At 35.8% G+C, this 26,622-nt stretch overlaps 1 protein-coding gene across 1 annotated transcript in view; it reads left to right on the top strand.

The window, feature by feature from the left end:
• The window catches only part of MEOX2 (mesenchyme homeobox 2), a 52,496-nt gene extending 28,269 nt beyond the window's left edge, over window positions 1-24,227 (top strand). Inside the window, exons 2-3 of the mRNA XM_009086014.4 lie at window positions 10,364-10,536; window positions 22,917-24,227. Of these exons, the coding sequence (XP_009084262.1) occupies window positions 10,364-10,536; window positions 22,917-23,141 (398 nt within the window). The 3' untranslated portion in view covers window positions 23,142-24,227. The remainder of the gene's footprint in view (window positions 1-10,363; window positions 10,537-22,916) is intronic.
• The last annotated feature ends 2,395 nt before the right edge of the window (window positions 24,228-26,622 follow it).

The following is a 26,622-nucleotide window of genomic DNA, read 5'->3' as shown; positions in this document are numbered from 1 at the left end:
TGGACTCATTTGAGACTAGAACTTTATGTACACACTGACAGGCTTGCACAATCTGTCTCTTTTGACTGTATTTTCTAAATAAAGACTTAAGATTTTGTAGGGAATATCAACTCTTTTGGAAGTAGCAGTCCATTTTTAAAGTTAAAAGAAGCTTTATAATTTTCAGTTACTGTAACTACAGTCTCACTATATCATATAAAAAGGAACAGTACAAGTACAGCATTAAAATTTTGCCATTTCAAAAGCTGTACTTGAACCCATACTTGAAGTAACTTCCTGTTTTGGATATATAGTATTTTAATGCACACCAATCTTAAAATACAGGAAGGCCTCCAGAAATTATACTATATCTTTTTGCTCACATGGAAGTTGAAGGATTTTTTAAGTTCTGCTCTGCCAAAGCTTTCATTTATGAATCACAGGCTTTAACTATGTAAGTTGATTGTTAGCAATCGAGAAAGATTAGCCATCAAAAAGACCTCCCAGACTGTAAAAAATTTAGCAAAATATATCTAGAAGAAAATTTAAACTTGAATTATTAGCTAGACTTTATTTCTTTTACAGATTTATTTCCTTCACCCAAAATACTACCTAGAGAAATACTTTGGGTTTCCAGTTTAATTATTGTGAGCATTTTTCGATTCTTAACTATAACTAACCTGTACTATAGGTTGAAAATGAAATTGTGTTAGCATCAAACATGACAAATCCTTTGGGTGCTTTTAATGGATTCTGCCATTTAGGATAATTATTTGAGAAAACAAAAAGAAAGGAAAATGTGGCATGGTGCTAAATAAGGGAACTATTAGGCTAAGTCAAAACCAGCTGATATCCAGAACTTCCAAAGCAGTCATTAGGACACTTTCTATCTCATATTAACAGACAGTAATAGTTTTAAGCGAAAATGAAACTTTCATGGTTGGCCTGAAAGCCAGTGGTATAAATAGGTAAAACATCTGAAAAATTTTATTTTACAATGTTTTTTATTTTGGCTTTCCCTGAAAGACGGGTAATTCAATTTAATTGTATGTGGGAAAGCATTTTACTGTTTTTTCCAGTTTTAAAGTTAGTGTTATACTTCAGCACAGTACTGTAAAGTAAACTGTGAATGAAACAATAGAAGACACCTAGAAAAGCAACCGTGTTGGGTATGAGGGAGTGTGTGTGTGTGTGTGTGTGTGTGTGTTTTTCTGTTTTGAAAAAAGTCTGGATATCTGCTCAGGTAGGTTATGAGCACAGCTGGGCCTGTTGGTTTTATTTTAATGCTTTCTGAGGGATAATAAGATTTACAAAACATGTCACTAAAACATATGCAGGCAAATACATTTGCACAGAAATCTATATTTCTTGGAGACCCAGACAGAGATTACATTTGTGCCTCATGCTGAAAGCTGTAATGCCACACTAGCTGAGCCATGTCCACTAGGGACAGCCACTAAGGCAGAGAATGACCACATGGAAGTGCGTGTGGGGGTTGAGACACTCATCAAGACTGTGAAATGGAAGGTGATTTGTGATCCTGCAGCTCTGCGAGGTGCTACACACACTTTAGAGGCCAGTTATGGGTGTTTAAAAAGGACAGGGTTTAGAAGGAGTAAAAACATTTCAAGCAGACTGAATTAAAAAAAAAAAAATGGAGAAAGGGCACACTAACATAGGATTAAACAGAAGTATTGGATGTTAGATTTGCTCCAGACACTGCTTTTTTTCTGTCATGTGTTCAACATATATAAAAATTTCACTACATCACTAAGGGGTCCCAAATAAATCTGTTTTGTGATGAATGGAAAAAAAAATTAGAGAGTGTAACACACGTGGAAGATTTACATTAAAAATACCACTGTGAAACGGCTTCCTGTTTCCTGTAGCAGCAAAATAATTCTTAGAAAGAGTTAAAGTGGAATTGTTGGTACACTTTAATACTTTCCTTTGTGTAACTGTATCCTGAAACTTTGAAAAGATGAGTGAGTTAGGCAATATGGAGCCCTCAAGAAACTGTATGAAACTGCTGTAAAGTGTTCCAACTTTTATTGCTAAGTATGGAAAACTAAAATCCTAGATTCTTTGGCTTATGTGCAAAGTATTTATTTTTTTTGTTCAGACAGGAGTTTATGCAATTGCAATAAACATTTTTTTAAAAAGCAAACTTAGAAGTCAGCATAATTTTGACTGTAAGTTCTGCCTGTATATTATGAAAAAATATATATGAAGGTGCCTAAGAAAATACTCTTCTTCATTCAACTCAAGATTTCTAATGATCCTACACAAAGTAAACTGGTATTTACAATGGGAGGAAAACCAGCTCTGGTACCCTTGCAGTTGAGAAGAGATTCCATTGAAATTCTTGAGCTTCTCCAGTTTCCTCACTGTAATTTGGGGAAGAACTTGGCCTATCCTAAGAAACTGGCCTAGATGGCACACTCTTTTCTAGGGCATTTGCTCTAGTGAAGGTACATATTGTGGCACAAGGATGAGGTCTGTTGCAAGACCTACAAGAATTACAATAAATTCTGGGTTTCTTACATTTTTTCTAATGTAAGGTCTAGTGTGTGAGGGAGAAGTGGAGGCAATGGCACCGCCTATCTCAAGCATACAAACTTTGGAAAAAAGAGCTCTTGGCTTACACTCAGTGAAGTCTGTAATCAAATTACACCTTGATTTCTGCTAACTATGGATATTGCAAATAATGTGTAAAAACAAATTGAAGCCTATTTGCTTATAGGTAAAACACAATTGTGTATTAGAAGTATATTTGGAATTTCACAATGCAGATTTATTATAGTGGTAGCAGAAAATGAAATAATTGACAGCTTTCCATGGAGTAACTAAGCAACGACATTAAAAATGTTTTACTCACTGATTCAAAGAATAGTATCCACAAAGTCTGCACTTTCCAACCAACAGAATTATTACCAAGTGCTGGTTGCCATTTGGGTAGCAAACATGGCTAGTTTTGCATTGGAATGTACTGCAGCTTAAATATAAGAGACTTTTAATACCAATGTGAAAACACATAAAACTAATGGCCATTTATATAAAGAAATTACTATGTGAAAAAGGGTTTGTAAAATGCATCACTTGACATATGTTCCCGTGCCGCTGTGATTTGGATTCTAATACACCAACAGTGGCAGTCTGGCTTTGCAGAGAAAAAAGTAATATATCTCTTTTCATGATGTTTAAATTCTAGGTAGCACATGCAGGAAGCATACTGCTGTATTTTGGTATATTACTGGTGACTTTCTTAGCAGCAAGTCACTGCCACATTTTTTTGGATTCCTTAACCACATGTCAATTTTTGCTGGCAATATCATAAGCTAGATGTATAGCATTTTATGTCAGAGAAAGCGGAGCAACTTCAACCATATTTTGCCTAAAGAGGCAAATCTACACATACTTGCGAAAAAGCCTTTTCTCAAAAAGTTTTCTGACCAAAGGATTAAATGATCCATAGTCCATTTTATATCACTTAACTATTTTTTCTTTAAAATATTTTCCTTTTTTTTTTCAGATGTGAGTTATACATGGCTTTCTGTTTAACCTAGTCCCAGGACACTGCTTAGTATTTTTGACAGGACAAGGGTCTCTGATTTGCAAAGCTGAAGTAAAAACTACAACCTATGCTTTTAGGGTGATAAGACTTATTGAGAGGGGATTATCTAAGTAAATGTGTGTGTCTTACACTCATTTCTCTTCTCAAGCAACTACTTCCCTACAGTTTGCAGTGCTTTAGATCTTTCAAAGATCTTAATAGATCTTACCATCTTGGCAAAGATCTATTTTCTCAAGTAAAGGTTTCCCAATAATTATACAGTATTGTAACGCCAAAAGGGATCTTTTATTGCCTCCTTGGAGTTCTGATAGAGCCCCTCTCCAGGGAAGAACTTTCATCAGAATGATGAGAACGATGATGACTGAGGTATGCACAGTGTTTGGGCTGGGTTTGGTTGCTCTTCTCTTTTATTCTCTTCCGCTTGGCTGGAAACAGAAATTATATAAAATTCTATCTCAACTAGTGTTTTCTTCACTTGTTGATCTTTGTTCTTAGGAGCTCCAGTACAAAAAAAATATCTTTTGGTTTAATTTTGTAGGTTAGCTTTTACTTTGGAATATTTGCTGCTAATTATTGGGGAGATGGTCCTGACATCATTTAATGAAGCTCCTCTGCATGAAAACAAGTTAAAAAACTCATTTGGTAAAAAGGCAAAAAAACCCAGCACACATTATTTGTTGCTGCATGTAAGAGATGTATCTGCAGAATGTACCTGCAAATGGGAATTGTCAATCCCTGTAGACAAAATGTCATATTAAAATGCAGCCTGTGAAGTTATTTTTAGAGAAATCCTGTGTCTCCTTTCCTATGATTAACTGTGATTATAACCAGACTTTGGACAGAGACTAGTGTCTGATACATGAAGATCTACTCACTAGAGCACTACTATTCTCACTCATATGAGAGAATACATATGTTGTCCTACCCATGGGCACGGTTTGAAGAAGCAGTGACCTGTACGTACGGTACAGGTAGAAGGTAAAATAATATCTTTTCAAGCAGAGGTGTCTTCCAGAACCTGCAGCATTAGCTGCTACAGTGTTATGAATCAATGTTTCCAATACTGCAGTATAATTCCTAGACTTTTACTTTCAGAAGGCACTAATAACAAAATGTTGGCAGCAACAGCCAGTAGGTAATGGTTTAGGACAGTATATAGTGTGTTTCAGAATACCCACAGGTTTTGCTGTGCCAGGTCAGTGTTATTTTTGGGTGCGGATATGAGGCTGTTTTAAATTGTTAATTGTCACAGACTGTTAGAAAGCATTAACTCAATAAGCAAACAAAAGTTTGCTTTCATTAGACTGAAAAGAAGGATTCATGTAGGTTTGACATCGTACTTGTGCTACTGTGCAGTTTTGCCCACTTGCACATGCAGAGTTGTGAATTATGGAAATGATGATGTTGTCTGTTCCAATATTTAGTGAATTGCAGCTCCAGAAATACTTTTAATGACATTCTCAAAAGAGGCACTCAGACTGAAGGTGTTCAGTGATTTGGAAGTATACTTTTTCACTAGGCAAAGTCTTTTAAGAACATTATTTACATGACTGTGAAGAGAAGGAAAATTATGAAACAAAAATAGATTAATAAAGTCTGCAGCATTTGGTGCAAATAACAGAAGGTGAATCAAAGCAAACATAGATACATAGACATATTTTTTCTTTTGTACAAAGATTATACACAAAAGCAGAGAGTAAGGGTTTAACTTATGTACCTGCAGAGCAAAGAGCAGTGTTTTGGATACAGGGTAAGTTTTCATATTAATTCTGAGAAACTTTGAATTGAAAATTTAGAAAATAAAATTTCCACAAAAACTTCATAATATTCTGTATTAAATATCAAAAATGTCTGAAGGCAACTGTTTCTGGGTAAATCTTGCTCTCACACGTAGTTTGTGGCAAAAAAATAGGAACCATATGGAGACCTTTGCACCATCTCCTTGCTACTTTTTCCTTAGTTCACATTGCTGATATCTCAAAGAAAAAAGAAAAGTAAGCAAGCATTCTGAATTGAATCACATATCATTATTGCGTTCTTTTGATTTTTAGAAGGTTTTGTTACATACCAGGTATTTAAACAAATGCCAAAGATTTATGTTTGAAAGAAATGGTTTTTCATAAAACATTAAAATACTCATAAATAGCAAGATTTTGCTTTTAATACTTTGTATAGATTGCTTCATTTCAAAGTAGATACCTATGTAGTAGTTGTTTTCTGCAGACACTTGATCATCATTTATTGGAAGATATGCAATTAAGGACATATAATTTATCCAACTTCACTATAAATTAATAGTGAAATAAATTTAGAAATTGTTTGCTAGTGCTGGGGGCTTTTCAAGGGTAAGTGTTGCAAACTGTTAATGAAAGTTGAAAACCTGAATATTGAGCAATAAAAGTGAAATTCTTATGGCCTTTTTGTCAAAAGATTTTGTCAAAAATCTTTAGTGGTTATTTTCACTAATCACTCTCAGTGAGGATATCAGAATCTAAAAACTTTCTGTATCAAGCAGTAGAACACTAGCAATCTGATTTATTTTTGAAAATTTTGTCTGGGGAATTACATTACTGGTATTAACAGAATGTTTATTTCTGTCTGAGAAATGGAGGTATGTCAGCTGTTGAACTAATCCAAGAAAAAATTGGTGATTCTTGCACATTTTATCTTTGATTCTGACCCTACCTTGTTACTAGCAGATCTTAAATCTCCACCAGTCTCTTTCAATATTCTGTGATCAGTCTTTCTTTGACTTTAGGCATGTATCAGAAGTAAAAACATCAAAATAATCACTGTATAGGAATTTGATCCTGTTTGCTTGGCATGCTTCAGCTCTTGATGTATAGAGAAGGAAATAGGAACTCTGGTGGGATAATACAAATATTGGGATTAAGAACAAACCATTCCTGAAAGTAAAGCAGAAGTAACTTTTGAGGGTGGGGAATAGTGCGATAAGGAACAATTTTTTTTTAAATAAATCTTGAGTTCTTATTAAACTTGACAAAAATCTTAGTCTTCAAAGGTTTGTGGAACAGCCATTTATAACTCTGAATGTCTTTCCAAACAGAACCTTCTTACATCAGTTACCAGCAAGTATTTTTGTCTAACAGGAGATATTAAAGATGATGCCTGGATTTTTTGAAAAGTGATAAAAACAGTTCTAAGAAAAGGCATAACCTGCATCCCTCAAAGCAGTGTTTAACTGCCTACATTACCTGACATCTAAAGAACAAAGGTTTCCAAAAGAGAGACTGATAAGGTACAAATACCTGCATGTAGGCTACATCTTCTGAAAGTGTGCCAGAATTTGTCTGGCAGGAGGCAGAAGACAGACAATATAGATTACTGTATTTTTCATCAAGTGGTTAGTACCATCTGTATGTATTTTATGTGTTCCTTTTGAGAGGCAAGTAGTCTAACTGAGTTCTCCCTAGGCTTTGTTCTCTGCCTCTACACCTACCACTTGGCATAAGATGTAGCCAGTAGAAGAAAACTAAGGTTCCTGGGACCTTTTTCTTGCCTTAGTTGCAACAGCTGCAAAACAGATGTAGGCTGACGTGAGTTCTGCCAAGAATCTCTTCCAAGTCTCCCACCCATTTTCCACCAAAGAGAAGCTAGTCAGGTGATATGAACAGAGTCCTGAAGGTCAGAAAGAGATGGGAGTTCCCAAACTTGGCTTTGTAGAGACTGTTAAAAAAACAACAACTGATTAGTAAACCTAGATTCTTTCTCCTTGAAAATTAAAACAACCCCAAATTTTAAAACTAAAATTCCAAGCAGTACGACATCAATGGGACAAAAAAGGCAACCTGTACACGAACCACAGCAACACTGCAGCAAGCAGGTCAGATGACAGTAAGAGACTCCTGATTACTTAACTAGTACCCATTTAAGTCTCTTTTTACATATATTTTCAATGTCTCAAATGCACTAAGCAAAATACCATTGTCTTGCTGGCTGTATTTTTGCTGAAACAGATTTCCTGAGATTCCAGATGCTCTGTTGTATTTACCTCAGTATTGAGAGGGAGTCAGCTCTCTGTACCTTTCCCAGGTTTCTGTGTACATCTCCAACTTCTGCTTTCAGCAGTGTTTGAATATACCACGTGGTTTTTAGTGTATTTCAAATATTACAAATCAAATCAATACTCTCAAAAGCAAATAAAACCCTGCAACTTTTTCACTGTGCCAGTCTGCTAGTGGAATCTTACTGCTGACAAAACTATGGCATTTAGAATTCAGCATTGTATCCAGCCATAGGAGAAATGCCTAAATAACCAATAGTCCAAGATTGTTTATATTTACACAGGATCTGTGTGGGCTAACATTGATAGCAGTTCTGAATCCTCTCTGTTGGCAAAGATGATGGACTAGACTACTAATGCAGTTATACTCCCCTTTCCTTATCTCAGTATTCCTCCCCTTCCCTTTTAAGTATCCCATTGGCTCTGAATGTTATGAAAAACCATTTGCTGCTGTACAGCAAAGCCGTTTTCCTCATGGAGCCATCTGCTTGCAAAAATTGCTCATGTTACAAGTCTCAGGCACTTACAGAGATCAGCGTCTTCCTGGGAGACGTTTGGATGGGTACTCCTTAAGTTTTTCCCTTCAAATATTCACAATGGAAGTAGCTACCAAGGTTTTATAGCTCTGACCCCTCTTTCTGTTGTATACTCAAACTTATGTCTTCATTTCTAGTATTTAATTTTTGATATGGTATCAGTGTCATATGTAGGTACATTACTTGTATTTAAGGACACAAACTCCAGTCTGGAAAGCAGTGAGCCATGGATCTTTCTTACAGCAAGTACTGACATGGGAAGACTTCTTGGCTCATGGCACAGGATGACCAGGACAGTTCTAAGAGGACTTTAGAAATTACTTGCATAAAATTCATTTTTGTGTCATGCAGCACATAATGCTGTGCACATGCATCTGCTTTCAAACCTGTATGAAACACATCTGGCAGTACAAGAATGGTTAGCCAAAATGGTAAGAATGATGATTTAAGTATGTCTCTTCAGTGATTCAATGGAATGGGGATGTAGGGGTTTAAATACTTAAATTCGGGAGATCTACTAGCATTTGGACCTTATAATGGGATGGCAGAGAGAGAAATTTAAAGGAAAAAAACAAGGAAACAGAAAAACGTGGAGAGAAGTTACAGTGACTCTAGTTTGCTGACTAGTATAAAGGAAGAAATGTGATTTTCTAGGTGCAAAGTAGTTTTGAAATATCAAGTTTTCTATGTTGAGTTTGGAAATAGACCTTGGCCCCACAGTATTGTCAATAGGCCTGCCATCTAATACCCTACCCTAAGAAATCCCTACTCCACTTATGGCTGAACAACTCCCACATACACTCAACAACTTTGGTGGATACCCTCAGTCATACAGCCAGCACTACATTTCACATTTGAAGTAAAGTTCTGTGTGTCATGTCAGCAAAAGCAGAGGTTTGGTGATAAGCAGACGTTAGCTTTAAAATATTTTAAATTATTGACTTCAGCACTGAGTCAAGAATCAACAGTTCTCATTTAAAAAAACCAAAACAAAAACCCCAAAGTTCCCTTCCAAGTAACAGAGTGACTGACAAAAAGTGAAAACATTCTTATACCTTTATAAAATGTAGATTTGAAACCAGACTCATGGGCCAGTTGGACAGGCTCAGGCATGCCGATGATTCATCTGACACAGAGTTCCAGGGAGTGATTTTTTTGTGAGCCAGTTCATTTGGATGTTGATGCACGTTTCTATTTAAATCAGCAGCTGAAGTGTGAATTAATCTGTGACATTTTTAAGATGGTTTGTGAGGCCAGAATTTGACTAATGATACTTGTACTGATCTCCTGCTAATTTTGGATTTATAGGTGTTGTATCATACCTAAACTTACAAATGTCTGGTCTTTTTTTTTCCTTTCCTTCTTTTTTCTTTCCACTTTCTCTTTTTGGGGTTTTTTTTGTTGTTGGTTTTTTTTTTTTTTTTTTTGTTTTTTTTCTTCTTATGGCTTGAACATTCATTTATTTTAGCTGACTTCAGTGACAGCCATAGAATGACTGTCTCTGAGTTACTGAGTTCAGTAGTTTGGGTCAGGAACAAATATACCTGTTTCTGAGAGTAAAAGGAATTATGAGGGTGATAATGAAACTTTCAGCAAAGCTCCTCTTATTGTGGCCAAAGTATCCCTTAGGTAATGAGCATCAGTGGTAGCAAATTTCTTATATTGATACCAGCTCTGCCAAAAAGCTCCTACCTGCACCATAGCATGAGTAAGAGATCCCAGGGGACATGGGATAGGACCAACTTCCTTCTGATGTGTGTTCAGTTTCCTCTGCTTTGTCTGTTATCTCTCCCTGAAAGTGTAACTGCACTAAACCTTAAAGTGTCTGCTGTAAAACAGCTTTGGCTTAAGGTATTAGTGAAATGATAGGGGAGAGAGATTCTTGAAGTATTACTCATTATACAGCAATCAAATGATACATATCCTGTATTGGTTAGAGGCACTGAGAGTTGCCAACAGTGGGAAGGAATTGAAGCTTTGCAGAAATTCTTCAGAGAATTGTTAGAAAATGAAACACTGCAAGGCTTTAAGCTAAAGTTTGATGTGTGTCAATGGAAGCAGCAGCTCAAATCTGCCAGTTACTTCTGCTTTCCTGATTTACAGTGAAGGATCCATAGGAATGAAAGCAAGGGTGCATTTCAGAGAGAAGAAAGTTTGAAAAATGTAACTTTAGCTTGTTGTTGTTTTTGGGCTTGTTTCCTATTTAGCAGTACACCTGTCATTACCTCATTTTTGCCTTTCTTTTTTCAGATTCCCAAGAAGGAAACTACAAGACAGAGGTCAACAGTAAACCCAGGAAGGAAAGGACAGCTTTCACCAAGGAGCAAATCAGAGAGCTAGAAGCAGAATTTGCTCATCATAACTATTTGACCAGGCTGAGAAGATATGAGATAGCAGTAAATCTTGACCTCACTGAAAGACAGGTACTGATGAAAAATAATGGACTTTAAATGCCTGCCCAATATGTACCAGTGATTAGTAGCTCCTCATAGTAAAGCTCCTTTTTATAATGTTTATATTTATGTTGATACCTCAGATTGAATGTTTTTAGCAAAATTATATACATTTATTATCTCTCTTATGAAAGTAATTTATACTTTTATATGTACCACTTACAGATTAATTTAATCTATTAGGCAGAGATGGAAGATAAAAGCATGAGTAATAGATCTGTTAAATGGGTGCATGTCTTTTCCAATCTGTCCACACTGATGTCATTGAAGAGGGGGTAGGTCCCAAACACTGTGTGCACAAGTAGTTGATTTGCCTTCATGCAACAAATACGAGCAACTTGGTTCAGTCTATTAAGTATATGCAGTGGCCATTAATGCAGTTTCTGAACATCCTGTTTCCAGATGGCAGCAAAAATGGGAACGCCAGCAAAACTGGGATACAGGCATTTTAAACCCCTTTATCTTACCCTGCTCTGTGAAAGCAGAGGAGATGATGGAATTTCTTATCACTGTTATTGGTTTCCTGCTCACCAAACCCTGGTCCAGGAAACAGTTCTGCATGTGCTTAAGTTTCATCATGCATGTTGTCACATTGATTTCTAATGGAAATATCCATGTTACACATGTATTAAAGTGTTTCAGGATCTCATCTCTATACACATAATAGGTAATGAAGTCACATTTCAAATAATAATTACATCAATGAACACATTTTGAAAATGTGTTTTAGTAAAGATGTTTAGAATACTGGCCTAAAGTACACAAAATCTGATTAAATATTTCCTACAGTTTTAATATTAAAATGGAAAGCTTTTTGCCCACTGATAGACAGTGGGCAAAAAGATAGACAATTACTTTTTCATGACTCAATATGAGATTGAGGGATTGCTTTAGAAGCAATCAGTAAGATGACGATATAGTCAAAATTAGGTATCAAAATTACACAATGATTTGTGAAGTCTACATATAAGAAGATTTTAAATTTTCTTGAGTTTCATTAACACCTGCCATGGGTACATATATCAAATGCAGCAAAAAACCAGCATTTTCTAAAAAAAAAAAAAAAAAAAAATGAACTCACAAAAGCAAACTTAACAGCTTTTTGCTTTGAAATCTTCTACTAGAGAATCGCTATGCCTTCGAGCTTTTCAAGAAAACACAATTAATTGTTTGAATTGACCATAGTGCCAGGTTTCACTGGGGTAATTTTCAGTTACTTAAGTACAGTAGTTACATTTGTGAAGCACATTATTTTGTATCAAACAATGGATAAAGTTTTGCCTTTTTTCATTTCCACTGTCTATGCTATTTAGATTCACACCTGATTTAGACAGCTAAGGGGAGAAGGAATGAATTCTTATCTTGGTGACAAAGGTAGAGTTGGCATGAAACTGAACAATGATTAAAAAAAAATCTGATGGCAAATTTGACAGGAATCAGTCAGTTGGATATATCCCTATATTTAATAATGGTGAATGTGTCCTAGAATTTAAGTGTTCTCCCTAATAAATTCTACCTTCTTTTCTTCAGAGATCATTTTGAGTCGCCCAGATGAATGAATAGACAGTTCATTATCCTGAAGGGAATAGTTAATCTAAAAGCATTTTGCATACTGAAAAGGGACAGATAAATATTGAATATTGTTTCTGGAGGAGAAAACACAGTTCAGCTACATAAGTACAGAGAATTTATTTAAGACATGGCAGTAGTATCTGTTCTCCAGCTGTCAGAAAGCATCAGTTTTAAGCATTCTGCAGATTATTGTGATAATTTCTATAGCATTGTCATTAGTCCATTTAATTGTGTAATCTAATCCTTCTCTGCTTCCCCAGATTATCACAGAGTGACAACTGAGCTCCTAGAGATAACTCCCTTCCCTCCTTCCTTCCTTCCTTCCTTCCTGCTTTCCTGTTTAACACCACCTTAGAAAAGAAAGCATTAGGATTTGATAGAATCCAGTTCTGTATCTTCCCACAGTAAAATGGTCTGAGAAAAGGAGAAGAAATAACAAGAAAAAAGCATAAAATCTGTATTGTTAATCAAAAAGTGAACACTGAGGGGAAATTCTGGATGTATTTTTCAGTTTCTTAATCATACTAAGCCAAGAAATATTGTAAAGTAAAAATGTCTCTTTTAAACCAAATTTATTGCTTTGATAGAAAAATGGTGTAAATATCATGGATCTGGGTATGGGTTTCCATGATATATGGCAGACTTCAGAAGCTGAATGCCATAAATCAAAAGGCTTGGCTCTTCTTGCACACTTGTTTTATATCAGTATTCCTCCAATGAGTTAAAATGTACTTCAGGGTGAGCGTGGTGCAACATTAATACTTCTTTTCTTTCTAGTTAAGAGAGGAAAGTCTCCTCAGGACCTGTCTTTCCATCATCAACAAAACGAATCATTACCCTTGAGTAACAGCCCTTATTTCCATTCTTACTAGTGCTATTACTTTTTTAAACTAGATGTCCCTACAGAGGAAATAATATTTGATACATACCCTAAACAGGTGCAAAAAAATTATCTAAAATATATTTATTGAATTATCTGCCATGCCCCCCCTTTCCCATGAGGTAGCATTTTTAGAAAATTGCTGCTTGCAGAACCATTTTTCTTTACTACTTTTGCCCAAAGCTGCATCACAGAAAATGCAATAGCTGATAGTTCCTTTGTTTGAAAGTAGTATAGTTCCTTTGTTTGAAATAAGTGAACACACAAGTGATAGCCTTGATCTCATGCTGTAGACCTCTTGTTCTTGGGAGATTTCTTGATCTCTCATGAAACACTCAATTTGCATACAGAGATTTGAAACTTCCTTGAGATAGCACAATGGCAAAATAGTAGCATTGACTATTGGGTGAAATAATGTATCTGCTTGGAAAAGAGGCTTGAGAGCAGATCTAACCCCTGATGGAATTATTTGTTTAGCATTATTTTTTCACCAGGATTTTTAAAAAAATACAAATGTGTTATTCAGATAAAGAAGAACAAGAAAATAATCTGGGTCATCTGGTATTGTTGGGTCATCTTAAAGCAACAACTTTTAGTTATTCCCCAAGAAGTGAGATAAATCATGTAGCCTATTATCTTAAAAAAATCTCTATCTTCCTCTTGACTACAGTGATAATTTCTACCATACATCACAGATTAAAAGAGGCACTGACCAACTAACACTTCGTAATTACCTTTCTGGCATTTAAACAGGCTGTAGAAAATTCATATGTCTAACCATATTTAAAAAGCTATATAAGGGTATTAAGGTTTTCTGCAGTCATCAAAGTAAGGCTTCATTTGACTTTTGAAATAACTTACAAGATCAATTCAAACATAAATGACTCATGGAAGGCTATTTCAGTAAAAAAAAAAAAAAGAAAAAAAACCCCTAACAACATATGGCTCAGGAGAAGGAAGTAATCCTATCACTCCCTAAAAAGGAAACCTGAGTTACAAGACAGGAGGATGACATTAAATAAGTGCCTCAATTGCCTAGATATTAAGAGTGCACTTTGAGAGCATTATAAGCACATCTGGTGGTAGGATGGCTCTATTATGGTACTGTAAGAACTCCAGAAATATAGGTACATATAATGCTTGCTCCCTCTCCTGTAGAGTGCACTCACAATCCCAGATCAGGCAGCAGTTAATAATTTTCAGCTGGCAGGCCTCTATTATATTTTGAGGAACTAGTAAGACTAAAAACTATCCGAGTTCCCTAGATATTTGTAACCTTGACAAACGCATTCTTGGCCTTTTTGTACCTCCAGATAAACTTGGAGATGGTTCCATGCAGACTTTTTAATATCTCACCGTGGGATGAGGGGAGGAAGCAGCTGCAGAGGGGTATCAGAGGAGTGGCAAAATGGACATTTTTACAGGGCTGATCCTGCCAAATATAGAAAGAGTAGGAGATCTTTCCATCTCGCAAGATCTTTTTGCATGGAGCTAATCAAAAGAGTAATGTTGCAGTTCTTCAGGCTAGCTAAGGTTACCGGAATAAACAGTGCAAATATGTAATGCTTCAGTTTGCCAACACAAACGGAAAATCCCACCTAGTCCGATTAAATTGTGCTGATGGCAACGGGAGGTTTATTTCTTCTCAGCTTTAATTTCCAATATCTGCTTAGAGGCTACCAATCATTTATAAAAAGCCTAAAGCCATTGATTTTGTATAGGCAAAGGACAAAATTTTGTCAGAGTGAGAATGCTTTTGTATCAAGTGTTTGACTTCATGCAAGTGGTACCAACATGGAATGAGTCACAAAGAAAGAAGCTTTGAGATGCCTTTTTCCTGCCAGAAATGGAAACAAGCAGCCCTATTACTTATATTATACTTTGGTATAGTACCATAACCCACACTATAGCACTGCATTGTTAAGACCATGCGAATACTACATGAAGTCTACCATTAGAAAATTTTTCTCCAGACTTGGTTATCTCAAAACTTCATCACAAGTGACTTGATTGAAATACTTTTCAGCATTACAAAGATCAAGGGATGCAAATCACTTCATTTTTTTGGACTTCACTGGTAAGGTAAGAGTAGCTTCACTTTGTCACACAGGCAAGAAAACAGGATTTCAAAATTCCTTCATCATGTGTTTTGCACAGCCTCTGGAAATATAAATGTCTCTTCGTGCATTACATGGCATAACTAGTTTTCTACTTTAGGAAGCTAGTTTTCTAAGGTTAGGTGGTGAATATTTTCAAACAAAACTCAAACAAAATCCAACTGTATTGATAGGACAGGTTTGACTATATCTGTCATGCTGTCACATCTTTGAAAGGCAGCTGCTCATTCCACACTTCCATGTGTTAAGCACACTCTATCCACACTATAATAATGAATCTGTGTGGCGTGAAATCCTTTAGATTTTTTTGTTTATTTAAAGTAACACTCTTAATAAAATAAAACTTTGATATTTGTCTTGAGCAATATAATTTCCAACAGTAAGAGTTACTGTGCTACCTCTGTTCTTTCTCAGGAAAGAATGCAGCTAGAAAACTTATAATTAGTACATAATTTTGATTTTTACAACAATTGTTTTTAAAAAAATCACATGGCGAAAAATCAATCAGCATATTTAATTTGCAGTACTGATTGAATTCAAACAAGCAATTCATATGCAAAGATCCAAGAACTTCAAGCTGTTAGTTGTGAATGGACCCTACACCTGCAAAGAAACCCTGTGAGGTTCTGGGTGGGGAGAAACCTCTGCCTGTGCCAAGAAGCATATGTGATATAGACAGGAATATTAGCAGCTCATACAGCTGCTTTTACAAAGTGTGTGAGGCACAGCTATTACCTACCCCTGCTCCTTCTTAGACTCAAGTTGAGAAAGATGTGGCTTCTTCTGTCACCTCTTTAGGGAGAGAGGAGCTTTTAAATGTGTCATTTGTAGTCACTTTAAGAAATAGAAGAAATCAGTGGAGAACAAATTATTTTGGAGAGTCAAAAATGAACATGTACAATAAAGGAGATATTTTTTCTGCAGGCCGTTGAAAAATGCTGATCTGTGCAAAATGGGTGCAAAGTGATGAACATTACAATTTTTTTATCATGAAGTAAAATACTCTACATGTGAGTAATTCATGGAGATAAATGTCTACACAAAGAAGAGGAAAGTTTAGCTAAAGGTCATCTTCCCCACAAATTAGTTTTCCACCATTTGTTTATGTTGTAGGTTTGGATCACATGATCATAGAGTAATGGAATTGTTTGGCTTAGATTACCTTAAAGATCATTTAGTTCCAACTGCCCATGGGCAGGGAACATTTCACTAGACAAAGTTGCTCAGATCCTCATGCCTTCCAGTCTTAAACACTTGCAGGAATGGAAAGTTCACAACCTCTCTGAGCAACCTCATCCTCACAGTAGAGAACTTCTTCCTAATATCTAATCTAAACCTACCCTCTTTCATCTTAAAACCACTCCCCCTTGACCTATCACTGTGTGCCCTTATCAAAGTCCCTCTCTGTCCTCGCAGGCCCCCTTTAGGTACTATACATAGTAAAGGAATAGATGAAAGTAGGCTCTAAAAAATGTATTACAGGATAATAATGTAGAGGGAGTTTAAGCAGCAGCCCCACAGATTGCCTTTCTTTGCCTTTAACCATAAAAAGGAAAGACTAATTTTACAGAAAATACATCCTTAGATTATGTAAAACAAGTCACTAGGAGGAAGGTACCTGAAATAGTGTTTGTCTTTCTACTTAAGATATGTTGACTGCAAAATCTGCTTTAGAGAGGGTTTGATTCAGGAGGATTAGCTCTTTGATCATGAAAGCAATTTTGAAGACCATTGGTGGAGAAGGCAACTGTTTTTTGGATGGAGTAGAGGGAAGTAAACTGATTGCTTCCAAAGATTTTTGAAACAGGAATGAAATACTGCTATCACTGCTGTCCTCTGAAATATAATGTCTATTCCATCCCTGTTTAAACGTGGGAGGTAGAAAGGAGAATGTATCACCTAAGCAGTACCAAAATCTCAACTGACTTTTATGTAACGATAAACCAGAACTCACTCCTACACCTTCCTGGGAGCCAAAAGCTCCAGCTGTCCTTTGTGCACCTGCCAAAACCTCCCCTTTTTCTCAACAGCTGCTGCAAAGTACTTGTACACATTCAGTGTAAAGTTCTGTAATGTAACACGAAGCAGATCATTTTAAATAAGTGAGCAGGTGACTTAAGTAATTTTAATTACAAGGTTCTGGTACCACTCCTTAATTTCCAAAGATAAGTCCATTTTCTTCAAGTGATGGATTTTGGAAATATTTTATAAAAACTAAGAAGACATTTAATACTAAGATTTATTTAAATTATTTTTAATCTCTAAAATATATTTGAGATTTTTATGAGAATTTCTTTGGAATAGAAGATGGAATTCCTTCAAGTTATATTCTATGAGCACTTACATTTATTTGTAGGTTGTGCTCTTCTATTTACTCCTAAAAGTTTCTGAATAAACTATCATGAAAATATTATCTGTATGCATGCAAAAAAGGCAAGCTTCGGCTGTATAACTCCAGGGATTTCTGTAAATTTCAGGAGTTTGTCTTTCCCTAAAATTTGGCAGCAAAAATGTACTATCTAAAAATAACAGGAATGTTTTCAAGGCCAAAGAAAGTTTAGAAGTAAACCTAAATTTTTTTTCTAATTTTGAAAACTCAGGGTTATTTTTTGTTATTCATATGTTTGTCTGTATCAGAAGAAAGTAAATTGAAAGATTTTAAAATAATAAAACAAAAGTAAATGGACAGTGGCTGAATGAGGCAGAATGCTTTAAAGGCTTGATACTTTGCTCTTCATGACACATCATTTAGGTATCTTAGAACATGGAACTTAGGATACTGTCTGCAAAGACTCTTGCTTAGATATACGGATCCCTTAACACAAAAGAATAGTTACAACTGGCACAGCACTCCTGTTTATAATTTTTAAGGTTCTCTAGATATCAGGCCTCAAATTTTAATCTTTTTTGGGACACATGCCACTAAAACCTGGAATAGAAAACCAGATTTTGGGAAAGAATTTTTCATTTCCAGAAAATAGATTTTAGAAAGAGAAAGTATTTTTTCTTAAAAGAAGAAAGGAAGCTGATAGTAGAACTAAGATGGTTTGAATTCAGTTATTACTTTTTCATTCAATTATTCTTAAAGTTAACATGACTGAAAGGCTCTGGTGAAGAAGGAGCACTAAATCAGAAGTTTAGGAAATATTTACATTTTTAATCGAAAGGAGTTGTTGATGTCCACATAAGGAAGTTTTATTTAAGATATACATCCAATACAGCCCAACATGTGGTCCTTAAGACTACTAAGGACCTATATATCATAAGTATGTAATAATTATTTTGGCAAGATAGACACTATCAATGTCAACCTCGTTGTTTTGACTCCCCTCCTATGATTCCTACAGAGCAGACCTTAAAATAAATTGGTCACAGCAAAAACATTTATCTTGTAGATCAGGAGATACACGATGAGAAATAATTTACTTGTATCTAAAGTAACAGCCTAATCATCAGATGTGGAGATGCAGATGCTAAACAACTTGTTGACTAAGGGAAAAGAAACAGGGCTTTCGTGCCAGTAAGCAGATGTGCTCAATAGACTGGCTCATAAGCATTGATTTAGAAACAGCTGTTAATACTACCATCATCTTTAATACAGCTCATTTCCCGCCACTTCCTTTGTGTTCTGTGCATACACATGCTTGCTCTATACAGTCAAGTTGTTCTAGTCAAAGGGTGGAGATGAGGGAGTGCATTTCAGTAAACAGTAGGCAATCAGGACTTGATTCTGGGAGGTGGTGAGCACGCTCAGACCCTGCTGGAGCTAACTTAGCCTTGAAAAATAGCATTAAGAGCTTTGTAAATCTTATTAAGTTTGTCACAGTAGAACTTTAAATTTCTTTAAAGGATATAATTTTTTGCAAATGTTGTGAATGTCACTACTAGTTCTTTCACTGGGGGAAATTTCAAAAATTTTTAAAGTTCACTTAAGTAAGGATTTTTTCTCTCTATTTTTATTTCAATTTTTTCTTTATTTTTCTTTCATTTATTCAGTCACTCTCTGTCACTCTTGATCTATTCTATTCTATTCTATTCTATTCTATTCTATTCTATTCTATTCTATTCTATTCTATTCTATCTAATTTCTTTTATTTTCTATCCTTATTGTTTGTCCTCTCTCCTTTATGTTTCTTAGGGTGTTTTGTTTTGATTAATGTTTTAGGCAAGACCTGAAAGATTTAAATGAGTTGTGTGTTTAAAAAGCATGTTTTTCCATGAACCAAAATAAACTGATGCTCTGAATTACTTCACACAAAGTTTGCTTCACTTCATTTCCATTACTAGAATATCTATGGATCACATATCAGTAACAATTATACCCTCTATAACTGACCTTCAGATCCAAAGGAAGTTCAGAATTCCAATATCTAAATTTGATCTCTAGAGGAAGTAACAAGTGAAGTACAGGTCTCATATTATTAGCATGTGAGCATTAAGGTCTTCATTTAGAGTCTATTGAGCTGTATGAAAAAACTCACATTGACATTAGTGTACTTTGGATCAGATCAGAAGTGAACTTCAATACTTCATAATGGAGGACATAAATATATAGTAAAAAATATTTGTATATGTATAAAGCATTCCCTTATATAAGAACCCTGTTGTACATTACACAGCAAATGGCATCAAAATAAACCCACAATATTTTCAATTATAAACTTGACTATAAATAATTTCTATCCTTTGAGAATAATCTTTGACATGCCAAAAAAAAATTGCTAACTTTTTATTTTTTAAGTAAATCAAATGCAGTTCATTTGAAGTAATGAACCAAAAGAACCGCCTTTTTCCCCCTTTTTAACATTGTTACCATTTTCTCTTTATGGGTAGGCTATATGTTCATCAGTGGTATATTTCCTCCTAAGCTATTGTCAGGGTTACTTTCTTCCTTCTACACTCAAGAGAGTGCATGCAAAGGTAGCTGAGTAATTTCAGCCAAACTTTCCCCAAATGCCATATTTCCCACGCAGTGGGTCACATGCAGACACAGCGCTGCATGCTGGAACCTTGGAGGAGTATGCAAATATATCTCGTACTCATTCTTGAAAAGGGAAGTCATCATTCCTTAACTGATTTATATCAACTGATATGCAGATGCTGACCTCTACTAATCCCTCGTGGAGGCACTTTAAGGCATGCTGTTATGAGCTGATGTGAAGGTTGGTGATCTGAGTGAAGAAGTACTTCCCAGCCTGGATTGAGTTACTCATTACCTGGAAGCTGGGGTCAATCTTTTGGATATAATGCCCAAGGAGACAGAGTCCTCTCAACTCTGCTCTTGTCAAGTGGCCTGAATTATGACAAGCAGAACCAAAATGTATTGTCATAAAAAATGAAAACCAGAATAATTTATTAAATTACAGTAGAAAATAGTTAAAAATGTCAGCTTAGCAGATGTGAGAATTACTTTTGTCTGTGAGAGAACAGAAATGAGCACCTGTAACAGAAGCCAGGCAGTAATCATCCTGTTCACTCCTGTCCCATCCAGGACAGTGTCTGACTGGTCACAGGAGCATTAGCTTCAGTTTCTCAGGTATCCACAAATGAACTGACCACATCCAGAAGGCCTGTATGTCTCTTATTCCAGTAAGTTAAAGCAGGTTGCATCCAGGCTGTGCACTGAACTTTTACTTCAAATGCATTATTGTAATTTTTCTTGAAACCATGTTTTCTATACATTATTATTACTCTGTTCTAGGCTTTGAGTGATGTGAATTATTCTGTGAATGTTCAAGGACATAAAAATATCCAGAGAATTGCGTGGACCTTTTAACAATTACTCCAATCCTGTAATTTCTTCTTACCAAAGAAAATTATCTTGGCCCTTATTTCATAAGAAGTGGAATAATATCCTGTGATAATGGGTCTAATCCAAAGTGTATTATTTTTGATGTTCAGATACTGCGTTTACTGCACTACCTGGCACAAGTAGAGCAGTGCCTTTTGCAAAGGAAACTTCACTATTAAGAAAAAAAAACCCCAATGAAACAAAATAACATTATCACTTCTCCCAGAAAGCTGCCAGTGCTGTACCCTTATTTCCATGGACACTTCTGATACCAGTTCTGAGTAGGGTAATTTCCAGTATCACAGCAGCCAGTAATAAATACCTTCCCTTTTGCACTTTTTTCACTTGGCAAGCTAGATTTTTTTGGCTCTGATGAGCTGACTAGAGGAAAAGATGTGCTCTAAGGCTTTAAGGCTCTTAACTAACCTGGAATAATTTTTCTCTGTTCCCAAGTGATTTGCTTTAACAGCTCACTTTGGCTTTAACAGGAATATAGAGTATTAAAAAATAAATAACCTCTCTTCCTTCCTATATACATATACAAAGAACGTGACACTATCTGTCAGTTCAATTGTAGTAAAATTTTAATGTAAAATTTAAAATTATAGTAAAGGTTAAAAACTGTGAGGTTTCCTGGATGTGTAAGACAGATTCAGCAAAACAGCATTTTTGTGGCTCTATTACTCATGTTGTACAATATGTCCTGCTGTGCCTGTTGCTTGCTGATTCTTTTAAAACTCTGAAACTCGTTCTGCTAAACACAGCACAGGATACACCCGCATTGCAAGCTTTCTTGCTTTATTTCCAAGTTATATGTTGCAGGCATTGCTTATTTTTCTGTGGAACCTTCATCTGAAGAGTTTGCATACACACACACACACACACAAGATTTTTCAGCAACATTAACTCTAAATGAATCAAACTAAACAATATTATATTCATACTGTTCTCAGTGACAGTACTTGAAGCTGATCTGAAATCAGCCTTTAATCTGGTCTAATATATTTGACAGCTGCCATGCACATCTTTTTTTCTTTTCTTTACTTTTCTTTTGGCTATTGAAAAATATTGTGGTTTGCAGTGCAAATAATTTAGGTTTACTTTTCCCTCATATATTTCCATACAGAAATGGGGAGGAGCGGAAATGAGTTTCAGCTGGCGTAAAATCTTGGGGTTTAATGTGACTTAGACACAGATACATTCTTAGTCTTCCATGTTATGAATTTCTTTTTCATTCTTATCTGAAATAATTTGCTATTTTTTACTCAATTTATAAATGCCTTGCCTTCTGACTTTGGGGCTATTTATTTGTCTAAAAAGTTTTAACAGAGTCTATGTTTAAATGCAGAAGAATAAAGGATCAGTTGACTAGAATAATTTGAATAAATTTGTGAAATAGGTAAGCCTTAAGCTCTAATAGTAAGAAATGGTCTTTCAGATAGTCAGCAAGTTTAAAAAAAAGGCACCTTTAAAGTGCTGCACCTGAAACTCATCACCAGCTTACAGAAACAAAGAAGAAAGCAATGCCAAATTTCAGGCAAGTTGTTTTGAAGAGTAACTACCCTCTGATGAAGTGTTCTCTGTTACTCAAAATGTATGTTCTTTTGACAGTCCCTTGATGGGAAACATTTTGACTTTGTTTCTCTCTCTGACAAATGGCATTAATATGTTTTTCAAGAGTATGTGATCTTTTCATTGTTTTCTGAAGGGCTCAGAGATGTTCCTACAGAGCTGTCTGTAGCAGATAGCCCAGCTGTCTTCTTAAGAGTAACCCCTTTTCCTCCCTTGCAGTCATTATCCCCGGTGTTCACATCCTATCCAAAACTGAATTGCCTGGTCTTCAGGGAAAGCTTGCTAAGCTCTTTACCATCCAGACAGAGAGGCACATTAGGAAAATACAATCCCCACGTGCTGTGCTACAGGTAGAAAGTTCATTTTTACTTTCAGTGACCCCATCTTTATTTTCTTATTTTGTCTTTCTTCTGTGAAGGTAAAAGTTTGGTTCCAGAACAGACGGATGAAGTGGAAGCGTGTAAAAGGAGGCCAGCAAGGGGCAGCAGCCCGGGAGAAGGAACTGGTGAATGTGAAAAAGGGCACGCTGCTCCCCTCCGAGCTCTCCGGCATCGGCGCCGCCGGGCTCCAGCACACGGGGGACTCGCTAGCCAACGACGACAGCCACGACAGCGACCACAGCTCTGAGCACGCACACTTATGATACACACAGAGTGTCCCAGCTCCGTTCTCAGGAAAGATGCTTTGCTGGCAAGCCTTACACAGGCATCGTTTACTTATGCAAGTGACTCTGGCAGTGATCTTTAAAGTTGCTCTGGAAGATTCAGGCTTATTGTGTCTGCTTTTCTCGATTCTTAGATGGTTTACAGTAAGTGCCATGTCTTAAAGGTGCCTCATGAGTGGAGAAGTGGAAGACAAACTTACTTTGAACATTCCAGATTTGTTTGTCGTTTTTATGACAGCGGGCAGGTATTTTTGCTTAAGCTTGCACTGAAAATTACATTGCTCTCAAAGACGTTATATTCTGAAAACCACAGTGCCACAAAATCACTATCTAGTGGATAAGAAATGTATTTTAACTCTGTATATATTTACCTTACAGCATTTTCCTGTCTTCACTAATTTTTAGCAATGCATTCATATTAGCTGATGGCAATAGTCACTCATGACAATAAATGGCTTTTTGTCTCTATATCTTTGTTTTGTTTTACCAAAGACATACAATACATGCAGATACTTTTGTTCAAGTAGAGAACAATACAATAGTGTCTGCTAGGACACATCCTTGTATGACAGACAAAACAAACCTTATGTTGCATTTACTATCAACTGCTGCTAATAGGGTATTATTAAATTTACCTAGCTCCTCAATTCTTCCTATCTTATAACTGCAAAAAGTGATTTTTACAATCATAAGGATAGTCCAGTAACCTGCCAAAAATGTCATGTTCCACTCATGCTCAGTGGAAACTTTCCAAAGGATTATTCGTCTCTAGTTTGTCATAATTGAGTACATTGATAAATGCTGAAACTCTGCAGAAATGTTGTTGCTTCATGTTCAGTTTGAAAAAACAACAGATAAACTGAAAGCTATTATCAACTGCTTATGTTGGTAGGAATCAAAATATGAAGGTAACTCTATATTGTGTCCCATGTGTAAAATCAAGACATGTTTTCTGTTATAAGCTTTTGTGTACATACAGGCAAATACCAAACCCCAAAATTTAATGCAAACTATTGATTGTACTTTGTAAAGAAATATGTTTAATAAATAATCCTTTTTAAATAACTCTGGTCTCCCTATAGTGATTTCATTGGATTCTAAAAGTGATTTTTGCCTAAGCAGCTCTGCTTCTTTTTGTGCCTTTTGGAACTTCATCTGGGGACAACACAAAGCTGTTCTCAAATTTAGGCTTTAATCTTGGACAAACCTTCTACCTTGATCCATTTGGGAAACTCTTTCCTTCAGCAGGAAAAATTTAACTAGCAGCTAATGATGTCTTCAGCCAAAACCAACAAGAGTCTTTCCACCATTTATCCAGATTTAAAGCAAATGTAAAGGGTTATTTTGTAGAACTTGTTGAAATGGATGAAAGGGAATAAATACAAGGAAGGGATGCTTACTTATATTAATCATACCTTTGTTCAATAAAATTGTTTAATATAAAAACTCAAAGCATCTCCCCAGAAATTCAGAGATTAATTGGACTGGGTAGTGCAAAAGATGAAAGTGGGTGAAAAAAAAAGAGGGAGCAAGAATTGTGCACATCCTAGCAGGTACTTGTGAGCATTCACTGAAACCCTGCTATGGGGAGCAGTAGGGCATCATGAAAATTAAATGCAATCAAGAAATCTGTGTCTATTTTCCAAATCCTTTCCACAGTAAGTTTGATCTTTCTTACACATTAAGTGTTGTCTTGACCATCTTAGTTTAAAATATCCAAGCAATAGGTAATTAATTTCTTTAAAGACTTCAGAGCATTTTATTGATTCCAGCACTTAAGGGACTTTGCATTTTTTTCTCAGTTCTTTTTCAAATGCCTTTGTCATACAAAAGTGCTGAGAACAGGAATGGGATAAGAGAAGTGAGCTAACTATTGTGAAGACTTATATTTTTCATTTTATGTCTGGATGGTAAAAGGTTTTTGGGTTTTGCAGAGATTATCAGAACAGAAAAAACTTAAAGTGATTCATACTAAAGCATACTCTTGGCTGTTTTTTCCTCCCCATTAAATGAAATATAACTGCATTTCAAAATGAAAAATTACAATGGAAAGTTGAAAATAAGTATATTTAATTTTCAAATAACACTTCTTAACCACAGAGATTTAGTCAAATATAATGTGACTTCTTTTGCTTGTAAAGGGGAGAGAAGACGTCCTTCAAGTACTGTTGGCCAAAAATACCTTTCAAGGTTTGCAGAATTGTTTATTGCTGTCATTCATGAAAAAATTACAACTACATCTGAAAACAGATCAACCAAGTTTGAGCTGACACTTTACAAAACAAATGGAAGTGCTTTATTTACATTACATGAAATGCACCAATATCTTCCTAGCCCAAGGCATTTTGCGAGGTGTGTTACTCTGTTAGTGGCACAGGATTAGACTGGGTTACTTGCTGTGGGGAAGCAGCCAGTTTTTCCTATTGAGGAAGATAGTATTTTCCATTTTCCTAGTTTTAACTGAATCTGCTGAGATTTAGAGCACAGGTTGAAAAGAGAGAAAGGTGCAAGTAGATTTATAGTGCTAGGAGGTGGTTTCTTTTCTTTAGGTAAGTGAATGAACTTGAAACAAAGGACCAAATAATGTAACTTTATATTTCAGAATAAAAAGACAACTAAAAAAAATTTTACATTTCCTATGCTTTAAAAGCAGTTCAGACTTTGAAAATAGCTGTGAGTGTTAACTCTAATTACTCAGATTACTTAAAGACCTCTGTTGGCTTTAACAATTGTTTGTTGGTACATCATTGGTGCACACACTGTGGTGCAGAGATGCTGCACTGGCAGCAGTTGAATCTATGAAGGCACTATGATCTTCCTACAATGTTCTTGAAGGGGCTGCTTGCGTGCTTAGCCCCACAGAAACACAGACATGCTTCTTCCAGATTTCAGCTAGCTCGCATTCAAGCCATGTAGAGCAGCAACAAACGCCCCACACTTTAGCACCTCTTTGCAGGTCAGCAGGTCTGCTCAGGACTCATCAATGCAGATGGTGTCTCCATTTCTTCTGAATACTCCAATTACCCAAAAACTCCCTTATGGAAGCTCCTGGGATCAACTGTGTGCGGTAAAATGCCATGACTTTGTATCAAAGTTGTAGCACAATTTTGTTACTGAAAACAGATATGGTTAAAGGCTTTTGAACTATAACTTACGGGTTTACTTTATCTTTGTTGTTTTGTATCTGTCTGGAGACTGTTAAGTCTTCTACCAGTCTAGCCATGTGGTATAGCTAAGACTTTACCATTTAACACATGGACAAAATCAACCCCTAAGACTGTGATTTGCCCAAAGTTGTACAAGCACTTGGTTATAGAGTGAAATGTAAATGTGATGAAATATAGTCAGGTTGGTTTATCTTTATTATTTACTATTATTAAATAGTGGATAATCACTTTTCATGAGTTGTCGTCAATGAATCTGGCTTCTGATGAATAATGAGTATTTTGAGTAAACATAG

Source organism: Serinus canaria, chromosome 2, assembly GCF_022539315.1.
Source record: "Serinus canaria isolate serCan28SL12 chromosome 2, serCan2020, whole genome shotgun sequence".
NCBI classification, from domain to species: domain Eukaryota; kingdom Metazoa; phylum Chordata; class Aves; order Passeriformes; family Fringillidae; genus Serinus; species Serinus canaria.
This window is presented reverse-complemented; position numbering and strand designations above follow the sequence as displayed.